We start from the raw sequence: 13,360 nt of genomic DNA on the forward strand, positions 1-13,360 counted from the left end.
TATCCTTCTTTTGGATCAAGATAAGTAACATACAACAAAGAATAATAGAAATGGAAGGAAAAGCTAAAAAGGGAGTGTTCCACCGTATCGGGGGAGCTCTTTGGGATTGTTTGGATTATCCCCCTGAACAGAGAAGGATCGTTTTAAAGCTGGACCTTACGATAGTTCTTTGGGGTTCGCTTTCATCTTTCATTAAATATTTGGATAAAAGTAATTTGTCAAATGCATACAACTCTGGAATGAAGGAGTACCTTGGAATCAAGGGAAATGAGTTGAACTATGCAAATACCGGATACAATATAGCGTCCATCATATTTGGTCTTCCTTGTGCATATCTTATGAATAGATATAATACGAGATGGTTCATTCTTACGATTGAAGTTCTATGGAGTATTATCACTTTTTGTTTTGTCTCTATTAAGACTCCATTACAGATGATTGTTCTCCGTACCATCCTTGGTATCGTTGAATGTGGTCATTTTTCGGCATTTGTGTTCTTGATTGGTACGTACTACAACAAGCGTGAAGCTGCCAGACGACAGGTTATCCTTCAAGCCTTCACTGTTTTAGGTCCTATGTTTGCAACTTACATTCAAGCAGGTGCATCTTCTTCTCTTGATGGTACTGATGGATTGGATGGATGGCAATGGACATTCCTCATCGATGGAATTGTTTCTGTGTTTGTTATTATTTGTCAGGTGATATTCATTCCGGACATTCTAGATAGAATTAAGCCAAACAGATTCTTCAGCGAGGCAGATATTCAGTGGCTGCGTACTAGACGTCCTCCTATCAAGCGTGAGACTAAGCCTGAAACCAGATGGGGTGTCATAAAGGAGCAGTTAAGCTGGCTCAAGCAATGGCGTGTCTGGGCTTTCTGGGGATTCGGTGTTTGTCAAGATATTATTTCTCTATCAAATCAGTCCACCCAATTTTGGCTTAAGGGCTGGAATAAAATCAAACCTGGGTCATACACAGTTGCTCAGTTCAACACTCTCACGTCACCAATGTATGCAATTTCTTTTATGTGTTCGGTTCTATTTGGATGGACATCTGATACGTGGTTGAGAGGTAGAAGGTGGCCTGGAATTATTGCCGCAGGAGTTTGGAGTTTTGCAATCATGTTAGCTTTAGCTATAATCCCTGTTTATGGTTCCAAACCTGTCAGATTCTTCCTTTACTATAACACTGATGTTGGACAAGCAGCTTCTGGACTTTATTGGTGTTATTCGCAAGAGCTCTTTTCTCATAATATTCGTGAAGCCGCTTTTGTTGCCGGAGGTATCAATGTCTGTGCATACATAGCTAACAGTATTGTGAACAATATCTGGTTCAAGACCGCAAACCAGCCATATGTTCAAACTGGACATTACATATCAGCTGTGTTCGGTCTTTTCTATGTCGCTATTGCTCTTGCTTTAGGTCTTACGGAGAAGAAATATGTCGCCAAATTCAAAATTGGTTCCGAGAAGGAATCAGATGAGGAGTCTATATCTGCTGAAGAAAGCACAACCAGTCAGGAGGAAGGCTCCAGCAAAAAGAAGGATTATGGTGTTGTCGAGATATCAAGGTCACAACAAACTGAACAGAAATGATTTCCTTTTTGCTGGAAAAGATGTGATTCAAATGTGTGTCTTTGGCATCAGCACCCATGCAATTTATAATAAATTTCGCTTTGACGTCAGTACTTTTTTAGCTTCCGGAAGATATCTAATTTTGCTATGGACAGTTGCAACTTATCGTTTAATTTTAAGCTTTTTTAAATTATCATTTTATGAAAGGATTTAATTTCGCATGTGTATAAATTTCGAGTAAAATAATTGGATGTGGCTTTTTCGCTGGGATATGCTGAAGCTTCTAAAATAAGGCCAATGAAGTTATGTACGTCGTCACATTTATAAAACAACTGGAGAATTCAAATCTGTGTGCATCAATTCTTAAAGTTTAATAAATTGTAAAAACGGTATTTGAGCTCATACAATTTTAATAGCAAACCTGGCTTTACCACAATGAATTGTTCTTATAGAAGTCACCCAGTGATTACACCTATTATCAGTGAAAATAAAGGACTTGCGATAGTGTTCCATATATGATCCATGCTTTTCGCCCATTAAACATCTCTGTTTAATTTTTGAGGTAGTCGTTTGTTCCCATCAGGTCAGTCAGTGCCCGGCAAAATTCATAGTTTGCTTTGATTGGACTGTATATTTTTCTTTCGTGAAATAGATTCATCGATAATCACTCCGATACAGAACTGCCGCGCATTATTGCGTAAGTCCACTTATCTATACTTTCCTATTTGTCTCTTTTTTTTTTAAAAGACCAATATAATAATTAATGAGCATTTCATAAAGTAATCGGCCTGTAAGCAAATATTATATTATAAAAGTATACTGATGTGTCAAAGAAATACAACAGCGGCCATAAATTTCAATAATTCTTTACGGACACAGTGTACAGCGGAAAGTAGCCAATAAGCAGACCGAATGTTGCCAAATTGTACGTATGCATATTAATGGCAATAACAAATGCATCTCAATCAATGCGCCTAGATTACAGTTTCTTGAGTGCTTTACATCTTGATCCTGAACCACCCCTAAACTAATTATTCCGAGAGATACTTAGCAGGTGAGATTTCCGAGCAATAACTGAACTGCACGATGAAATTTCAACGGTGTCATAATTATCAAAGCGATTGACTTGGCGGTTAGATAATTTATTTCGAACCAATGAGAAATGGAGGAATTTCCTTATACCGGCAAGGTCTTAACTGTCTCTTAAAAATAAGCAACTGGATGATATACCATATAAGGTATCATGTAGGGTAATTTTCAAACGCTGATAAGTTAAATTACCAAGTTTTTGTGCGGCGCACTGATCTCATAACACGATTGATTCAGCCTGTGTGAAAAAGACATTTAGATAATATTCCGAAGCACAAATTAAGACGGTTTTTCCCCCCTCTGCTTTCCCACACGACGCATCATTTTTAATATCCGATTCACTTCAATCAGGTGAACCAACTTTATTTCAAATGAGCACATGAGTGCGCAAAAGCAATCAAGTAAGAAGAGTAAAGGAAATGGATGAGTCTAAACGAAGAGAAAGAAGCTTACCGAATGAATCAAATTAGGCAGAGTGAGAGGAGGAATTCATTGCCTACAATTATTGAAGAAAAATAAACTACTGGAGGCCTATTTCCATATGCTTCTCGCAGACCCAAGGGAATGAATTATATCGTTTTCTATCAAAAAGGTACTACTGAACAAATAGAGCATAGTTTTGATCAACATTCTCGCTGTCACTTCTTCTTCAAACTCTCGTAAGAATTCCCTCTCTACTGATGTCATTTGGAAATATGCCCTTTCTGATGACAACAAAGAACTCGACATTTTGAAACTTGCCACCCTTTTATGCTAAACTTCCCCTTGTGTGTTTGTGTCAATTTTTATTGCTGCTAACCATTCAGTGCTGAACATTATATTTAACAAATACTAGAAGTTGGGACTCTCTTGCATGAAATGTGTGGTCCTGTTACACCATTATAAGTCTAACTTCTCAACTATGATTATAACAACTTTCATTATTCAAGTATATTTCACTCTTTTGAATTTCCTCCAAGAATTATCTATGTACATCGTTCCCAATGCCTTAAATATACAAATGTGACTGTTGTTTAATTTGTTCAGTGATATTATTAATTATCTCAATAAGCTCGTTCTTGTATATAAATTGTTACTTGTTCATCTACTTTCTGAATGCTTGCTTAACAGAAAGGAAATTGGAACAAGAAAAATTTCCTCAAAAAGTCACGTGATCGTTTATTTGACGTATTATGACAGTGAACCTGGTAATGCTTATTTGACAGAGTCCAAGCGCTTGCTCAGATTTACGTGTTTTTTTTGTTAAGTATTGAGGTATGAGAGACTTTTGGACTGCATAGTTAGTATAATTCCCTTTTATTTCCCCGTTATTTCGCTTATTATGATCTCTAAGTAGTATGTTTCAAAAAAAGATAAATTAAGGCAAAGATAAATTGCACACAAGATGCCAAAGCACATATTATTTTATCTCGACTTTCAATATGTATGTATTTTTGTACGCTCAATTAGTTTATAAATACAATATTAAAGCATAAACAAACAAAATAGAGTAACTATGTTTATCGAAATTTACATGCATGCATATTTATATTGTTCATTGATCAGGTGTAATGCTCATTACTTTACGATTAATGTTTTATCCTAGGTTTTCGGCCGCTTAAAAATTAAAAGATAAGGAGGAGACAAATACACAAGAAATTTCCGAGAGTAAAAATAGAAAAAGCATATTAGAGAAAGACATATAATTACTCAAATATCCAAGTCCTGCTAAGTGAAGCTTTTGGATTTCAAAACAAGGCTGTGTAGTTTTTAAACGCGACCGTCGACGAATCCAATATAGAGATCATTTTTACGAAAAAATAAGATTCTGAACGCGTTTTCTCCAACGATTACATTAGTTTTGCGATGCACACTACCAACTACTAGATCTTGGATTCATTGACAGAAAATGTCTATTACAGTCATTCACTTTGGAATGGCTTTAAACCTTTTCAAACGCAAAGAGTAATGCTCAAACCAGTGCGTGATCCCGTATTCAAAAAGATATGCATTCAGGCAACATTGATAAACAGTTCGTGGTAGGTGTGCCATTCAAGATCGCTAGAGATTACTCTTGAAAAGGAAACCAATGCTGAAAAGGACTATATGGAATGAATTAGAAATCTATTAATACAAAACTTAGGAAAGAGAAGTAGATGAAATGTCGGCATAAAAGGATAAGTTGTTTTCTTTCTTGTTTACTATTGCTTCATAAGAAGGGTCACTCTCACATTGGCTTCTGAAATTGGATGTGAATTTTTGATATAATGATTATTATATTCTTATGGAAGGAAGGATAATGTTACAGGGATAGGCCATTGCAAATCTTCTTTATGAGAATATTTGATACATCATTAGAAAACGCGAAAACAGTACGAAATAGTATTGAATACTTGCTTTACGGGATATCGAGGAACTTACAGAAGGATCATAGCCATCAATGGTAAATCGAATATTCTGTGGCATGTTGAATCTTATCAAAAAGTTAAATTTCTATAGAACTAGAGCATACAATTGCAGATGGTGTCATCTTTTCAATATACATAAAGCTATGGACACAGATAATGAAATTGGTTGATAATATTTTACTAAAGGAAAGTCAAATATTACATACCATTTAAGAATTGTGGGGTTTAATGCTGGTCAGAGGAGAATATTTGATAATACAGTACATGCTGCTGACTTTCATTTTCACTGCAAGCTTTAAATCCAACAAAGGCATCGTTTGATTTTAGCTATGTCAATACGAATGATTGCATAGTGATTCAAAATTTATGATACGTTTAAACGGGGAAACCCAACAACTGAATTGTACGTTATTTATTTGAATTTTACATTCTTCCCACATACTGGAAGTTATTCAGTGAAAATTACAAAATTGCTTTTACATATTCTGATTCAAAATTCAAGCTATTGGAAGTCAGACGTGAGAACCAGATACCAAAACAGAAGACAACAATATGGCTTAGTTTCAAATGTAAAATAGTACTCGGCAAAGATGTAAGATGAATGTCTGTGAATGATAGCAAATTTGCTTTTTTCAACTATTGGGACGTCCTCTTTTGTGAAAATTGGTACCAGAAAATGTGATTGGACTAAACTTACACAGACTGTCAAAAGTTTAATTAGAGGATATTACCTCTCGAAAGGTGCTAAAGTACTGCTATGTGCGAATCGTTTATAATTTCAAAGCAAGTTCTGAAAGCTTGCATCATGAATTTGTGACTAAACACAACTTTAAAGAGAGGAAGACATGAAGGAGACGGTGGGGATCGAATGGTTCAAATACAGAATAATGGTTTACAGCCGGATCAAAGAAAAATTAAGATTGTGTTGGTTCTTCATTTCAGATGGACTCCATGCTTAATAAGGGTTGTAATTTACTTACTGTTGAATTCATAGTTTCCGTTTTCTTCCATCTCACTATATTCTGTTCCCTGCATCACTCCGTATGGTGTAAAACCGCGTGGCTCTTGATTATCGTCTACTTAATTTGATTACCACTTCTCTACCTGCCTCAATTAACGGTATTGTGACCTTAACTCCTAAGTTATGTTTTCTTGACGCTTGATCTACACCAAACTTATTATCATGCTTGTTTGGATCATTGAATCGGTTGCTTACTACCTTCAAGACCCCATATGTATATTACTTTTGAAAAGTTCTCCCTTTTGGTCTAAGTAATGGTCAATTTCTTATATTTCCCTTGGTGCCCTATTCATCTTTTACTCGCAGCTATCTTGAGGATATACCCGTTTTTAGTTCGATTATAGAGCAACACAGGAAAGAACTCTCACAAGTTTTATCCTTTCTCTCTCAAATTTTTCTTGATCTCAACATCATAAGTGTCATTTCTTCCAGACGTTTGTCACTTGGGTAGGCCATCAGTCCCTCGAAACTGACCACGGTATCGAAATCATGCATCAGACTCTATCCGTAGAACCCAATCGAAGAACGATACCCAAAGTTTCTTAGGTCATTTAGTTTACATTTCGGCATATATACTCAACTTCTGCTTGATATCCGCTCAGATAACACAGCTTCTCACAGAAGGAGGCACATTTCAGTTGGCCCCTGAACTTCAGCATGCTTTTGAAGGATTCCAATACATTGAATTGGAATTTATAATAAAATTTATAACCCTTCATCCATTTCAAAACGGCCTTTCTACCAAAATCACTACAGATGCTAGTATGACTGCTATTGGTGCTCCACTTTGGTAACTCGGAAATTCTATCTGGTACCCTGTTGCCTACCGTTTTTCTAAGTTGAGCAAGTTTCAGCTAAACTGGCCCAATACAGACAAGGAACTCTATACTAATTGTTAAGCCATTCGCCATTTTCACTATTATATTGCCAATGGTCTAACCGTCGTTATTGAAATGGTTACAAAACCATCATGGACATTTTTTGTTTCTGACGACCCCAATCCTAGGCATTTGCGCTGGATTGGGGAGATTATCCCATATCATCCTGAGATACTTTACATTTCCGGTTCTACAAATACATTCGCTGATCATCTTTTGCGTCCACAAACCTTGACATTTATGGCTCAATCGTCCATGAATATCTCAGTTTCTTTCATCCAGCACAGTTAATGAATCTGTGTCAGACTACAAAAACTCATCCATTTTCTTCCGTCCTTACCAATACTTTTCAACACAAGGACTTTTTCGTGGATCAGCAAACCAAAATTTTGAATAAGAAACAGTGCCGCTTATGCATTTCTGTTACTCAGCTACAGCCATGATTGGATACATATCATTCTTCATACTTTGGAAATCACGCTCATTGCCCATTCGTCATCCTATTTGAAGTCTTACTTGTACTTCCTCTACACGTACAAGCATATTGCTCACTAAATGGCTAGCTGCACTATTTGTCAACACGTCAACATTCCTAACCTCCATGTGTGATTTCTCCTATCCACCGCCGAGTCACTTGGCCTTTGAAAAGAGATTCTATGTATATAATTTTGGGTTTTACCAAGGTTCTATATCAAGAACAAACGGTTGAGTCAGTACTAGTCATTATGAACTTATTTTCATCTCATGCACTCTTTTTTTTCGATTCCTACAGATCGTGGTTGGTGGATTTGGAAATGACTTGATCCAACTTCATTCTTCAATTTCCTTCAGTGTTACTGGACGCCATCAGAGTAACGGCAAGGCTGAACGCTTTGGCAGAACCCTTCAAGACTACCGTTTCTACGTGGGATCGAATACCTCTTGGTATGAGGTTCTTACTTTCTCCAACCTCACCATCAACTCTACTCCTGTGCTCTTACTTGCTGGAAACACATCGTTCTAGATCGATTTAGGTTTTACTCCCTTATCACCACCAATCACTTATTCCCTGAGTTAGGGGGGACGGGAAGCAGATGTCATCACGGAATTTCTTGATAGATACGACTCCACCGCTAAAGCAGCTCATTAACGAAACAAATAATACTACAATTTCTGTTGCGAAGACGTGGAATTTGAACTTGGCGATACTGCTTATATCGATTGAACTGCTATTCGTGTTATAGGTGACGTCCGAAAAGGAACAACCTGCTTTACTCTGCACAAAGTTTATTGGCCCTTTTTGAATCACTCAGAAACTTTTCCCGGTGAATTACAAACCTCGCTCATATTTAAGTACGTGCATTTTCCCCCTTTATTAAGTTCATTTTGCCTTTTTTCTCAGTTCTTTTACTTTTATACTTTTCCTTTCTTGAGCTTTGAAACACTTAATATACTAATTATAACGAGAAACTTCATAAAGTAATCGGTGTCACACTTAAAACAAAATATACAGGTATTAATTGGATGATAGCGTAAAATAAAGAACAGTCTACGACGAAACACAAACAAATGTAAACCTGGTGCAGAAAATAGAGTGATCGTGTGATGTTAAAACAGAAGGCTAATCCAAAAGCACTTTAAAAACATGGTGAAGTAGGCCATACGAAGAGTATAAATCAATAAATAATATTCGACAACAACAGCTGCTTTTATCGGATGTAGAAAAATCAGGGAACCAATCATATCATAACTTGGAATCACCAAATATGTACCAATCCTTAGGGGATGCCATTTTCACATTTTGAAGTGCTCTTGGATCATCCAAACCTTTATTAATAATATTTTTCTTTTCTCTCTTCCTACTCCAAGAGAATAAGTCTGCCAAAAATGTGTCACCTTTATTGTTCAAGAGATCAACGATTATATCACCTATAACGGCAAGCATCTTAAATAGGTGGCCTGAGTCTCCACCAACAACAAACAAAGAATTATCTTCATGATATGGGGAGTAGTCAATCAACCAGTTATTATCCTCTGTGTCTCCATACCAACACATTCTTGTTAAATCGATCTTCTTGATTTCCGGCAGAAACTTTTTGATGACTAACTTCATCGAGTTCAAAGCGAATAACGGAATATTCGTTTCCGTTTCAGGTGAACTCCACTTCGTAATTATCTTTGAATTCAATCCTGGTTGTGGGTTTGTCCATTTGAGGCCACGGAAACCAATCTTCATCCAACCTTGACTGACTGGAAAACCGAAAACAGCAGCGATACCGGTATCTTTTGTTTTCCAAGACCAAATCGGAAACTTATTCTCATCATACTTGGCCAAAAGTTTTGGATCCGTGATTTTAACCAATGCAACAGAACCAGCTGTAGCTTCGACCTTCTCTTGCGATTCTGGAACCAACTCTGTAAGCCAAGGACCAGCACAGACAATGGTGAGAGGAGCATAGTGCGAACGTCCATCCTTTGTACAGATTCCAACGTTCTTCTTCCCAGTAGACGTGCATTTTTCTAATAAATGATCCACCTCACCAATACTTTTACCTAAATGTAGAGTTAATCGTGACCCACCATCTCATTTGGCAAGGTAAAGCATCCATCGACATGCTTTGTCAGCAAGGATATTTCCAGCCTCAACGTCGATAATTCCTTGAAAAGTCTTCCCTTGCTTTTTTAAACCAAATGGATCGGCAACACAAGGATCCAATCCATGAGCCATTGCCTTTTCGCGAGCATGAGGATCATTTAATACAATAATCTTGCCGTCTCCTCGGGTCTTCAACGTTGCTTTTCCAAATTCATCAAGCTCCTTATTATCCGTCAAAAAAAGGTTACCTTTTTCAATCAAGATAGGATCTCCCCCCTCCCAGTTCTCTTCCTTAATTTGTTTGTTCCATTGCCTCACAATAGTCTGACTTCGAATAGCCATATCCTGATAGTAAACCTCACTTCCATAAGCTGTTCTGAAGAATTTGTTAAGATCGGAAGATGGACTGTCACATTCATCAAAATAACTATACTTTTGCTTGATATAGTTCCGCTTATCAAAGAGATGTATATCCTTATATCCTTTCTTGACCAAGGCAATAACAGTGGAAAGCCCAGATATTCCGGCACCAACAACAATAATCTTATCTTCCTTTTTGATCATGATGATATCTGGTTAATGAAGGAAAAGACTTATATCAATCGCGGCGTACTCCAGCTTGCCCCACTTGAAATTCAGAAATTCATTCGTCAGATAGTAGCACTGCTTTTTATACCAATTTAACAGGTCTTTGTCATAAAAACAGAACCAAAATCAATGTTCAATAATCATACCATAGAGTTTTGAGTTTTCCGAAGGAGGAAAAAAAACGTCGAGAGTTTCCGCGACTGCAGACAGCACTCCAAAAATACAAGTGTCAATTATCGGTAAGTTCGCAACACATTACAATCTCAAGACTTTAGAAATTTCCTTTTCATATGTTCAGACTAACAACAATCGTCCGAATTACATGAATTACTGAAGCTTATCTAACGGGATGCAGAAGTGTGGATTCATATGATATAAGATAATTGTGCTCGATGACATAAACAATGAATAGCATAGGTTGTAACGTGTCGTGCTTTTAAATCTAAAATGCATTGCTTGATGTCAATTCGCCAGAGCCATACTAAGAAAGTGTGAAACATCTTTGTCTTTTGGTACAGGGAAATGCCTTATCTTCCGGCAAAACTAAACATATGACTTTGAGGACGCGTTTCTTTTTTTCTTTTCGTGTTTTAAATATATGGGAAGAATGTGATAACGGAATCTTTAGAATCATCGGAAGGTTAAAGCGTTTGAGCTAGGATACACCACTTGAATGTACAGGAACCTATCACATCTTTGTCATTTAAAGGGCATAAATATGATCATATTGTCACTTACGTTGCCTCTTTTTCATGTTTCATGTTCCATGTACACACTTGTTAACGGCATGATCGTACATTGAAGACATTAATACTTGTGAACTCAGTTTTCATTTTGTGATTGACCAAGAAGCTGTAAGTCCGCCCGATTTGAGATAAGAGAGGTAATACTTGGGAAAGAGCTTATTTTTCGCAAACATGTCTAGCCTGGAAAACAAAATTTAATAATCCGTCAGCTAAAGATGTTTTTCTGACGAATTCCTTGCAAAGAGTGGGAATATGTTATACTGTGGGGAACAACTGAAGGTACAACCGCACTTCAAAGGAATTCTTTTATAGTTGGTCAGATGGAATATGGAAAACATAAAATAGTGGCTTTCATTTTCTAGGAGATGCTTGTTGTAATGAGGATAAGAAAGCTGTTTCATAAAAACTTCCACCAACCACTAGAATTTAATTATTTCATTGGACCGCTATTTTATACCCACGCGTATGCTTGTTAATTGGATGTTTGAAAAGCGTTGGTTGCAGAAATCATTTATTTCGATACATGTCAGTATTCCTACATAGGATCAACGGGTAATCGAACAGTGCTGGAGATAATCGGTTGGTGATCGAAATAACATGTATTTATGATGGTAATGCACTATTTTACCGACCAAGACTGGATGCGTATTAATGACTTGAATGATTAATACCCAATTGAAACGTTATCAAATGGCTTATTATATTCCATGAAGTCGTGAATTATGGTAAAAGGAATGGGCAACTTATTCTTGTAGGATGATTGATGCTAAKGATCATTTCACAATTATTATACTACAGTCTGATGTCATTTAATTACTGGTAATATGGTATCCTTGTTGAACATTATCTTTCCTGAAAAGGGGGAACGCTATTGAGTATGGGCTCCACTTTGATTTATTCACTTAACAGGGCAATTGAATGAGCCTTAGCATCAAATAATTGAAAGAAGGCTCATTTACTTGACTTGAAGTAAAGAGATGGGATATCAGATGTATCATCTATGCTTCAGCACCAGGGTGAGGACATCAACCACTTAAATAAAGTTGTCTGATCTTTGTAAATGCTTATAATATTTATCATGCTCTCACTTTATTAATGTGACTAATCTTGAGACAAGAGTGACGTAAACTACGTATGAACGAAAATGAATTCAACTGTTTAAATTGGTAGCCATACAAACTGCAACTCTTGGCTGTCATCCGATAAAATTAAATTTGACCCTCTTTACTAAGAACACCAGAGGTCTGAGACAAATTTCAAGAAATGCAACATCTTAGGTTTTGTTGCAGTTGTTCTCGGGTAAACCGAGCGAAGTCAGCAGTATCGTATTTGAAACTTTGGTGAGTACAATGAAGGCTTGTCTTTACGAATGAACAATGTGATGATGGTCAAGAACTAGAATGTTTGCTCGTCAGGAACGTAAATCATCAATGCCTTGCATGGAACGCGTAACCAAGACAATAGGCTACCTAGGGTAAAAATAGCAACGCGTGAGAGTGAAAAATTTCGAGATGCATTTCAAAAGCCAAAAATTGGCAGGATATGAAAAGACCAGTCCTTAAGAAGGCTTGATATTAACAGGAAAATTAGTATGTAAATACAAAAATAGGATACTAATAGAAAGCAGAGATCTTGCAGATTCTAATGGTGTTAAGAAATTAAGAATATGATTACAGCTACATCAAGAACATTTAACCTAAAGGTGAGAGAAGATCTCAGGATGTTAAAAAAAAGCACCTGTGAAAAGTATATAAAGGGACAAAAAGTACGGGTAGCTTTCTAATACCAGCCATCTCCTAAAAAAAAAAAACTTTTTCAGGGAATTAGGGGCGCGACCAAAAGCGCTCCGCAAGGGGAAGTACGGCTTGTACAAGTAACGCTTTTTTTCCTTGGCGCGGGATTTTGATTGTAAAAAAAAAAAAAAATGGTTTGTTTATAAGAGACGGGGGATAGAGGCTACAAGAGGGTACAAGAGGGTACGGAGAGGTAAGATAGGAGTAGAGGGGGAGGAAGAGTAGAGTAGAGGGAAGTAGAGTAGAAAGGAGGAAGAGAGAAGAGAGTAGAAAAGGGGAGAGATTAGCGCGAAGGGGAGGGGAAAATTAAAAAGGAAGAAAAAAAAAAAAAAAAAAGAGAATAGGAAATAGGAGGGAATGGAGATAGTAAAAAGGAAGTAAGAAGAAGCAAAAAGAAGAGTCTACAACACCGAAGTTTCGCGTATGGTCTCCCACTACACTACTCGGTTCGGCTCTTAGTGGCTTAACTACAGTTGATCGGACGGGTAACGGTGCTTTCCACTAGATATGATCGTAGACAAAGTTGTTTCTTTTGGGTGACTACTTGAGCCGGAAAATATTTGGCACACGCGAGTTTKTTTTTGCATTTGGGGTAGGGAAGTTGGGAATTTGGTAGGTAAGGRTAGTAGTTAGTGGGATGGCAAGAAAGAGAGAGACTTGTAGGTTAAGGAGAAAGAGGATAGTGTGTTGAAAGAGAGGATAATGGGCG

At 37.0% G+C, this 13,360-nt stretch overlaps 2 protein-coding genes across 2 annotated transcripts; one reads left to right on the forward strand and one right to left on the reverse strand.

Annotated features, from left to right (window-relative positions):
* Positions 1-50: 50 nt before the first annotated feature.
* Positions 51-1,595, forward strand: BRETT_001554 (uncharacterized protein; the record flags this gene model as incomplete). Its single annotated transcript, XM_041280102.1, has 1 exon — positions 51-1,595. One exon carries the CDS (start codon positions 51-53, stop codon positions 1,593-1,595), a length of 1,545 nt encoding a protein of 514 aa, XP_041134604.1.
* Positions 1,596-8,672: 7,077 nt separating this feature from the next.
* Positions 8,673-10,088, reverse strand: BRETT_001555 (uncharacterized protein; the record flags this gene model as incomplete). Its single annotated transcript, XM_041280103.1, has 2 exons — positions 8,673-9,511; positions 9,542-10,088. The coding sequence occupies 2 exons, from the start codon at positions 10,086-10,088 to the stop codon at positions 8,673-8,675; spliced, it is 1,386 nt and encodes a 461-aa protein (XP_041134605.1).
* Positions 10,089-13,360: the final 3,272 nt, after the last annotated feature.

The sequence above is a fragment of the Brettanomyces bruxellensis genome, chromosome 1, assembly GCF_011074885.1.
Source record: "Brettanomyces bruxellensis chromosome 1, complete sequence".
NCBI classification, from domain to species: domain Eukaryota; kingdom Fungi; phylum Ascomycota; class Pichiomycetes; order Pichiales; family Pichiaceae; genus Brettanomyces; species Brettanomyces bruxellensis.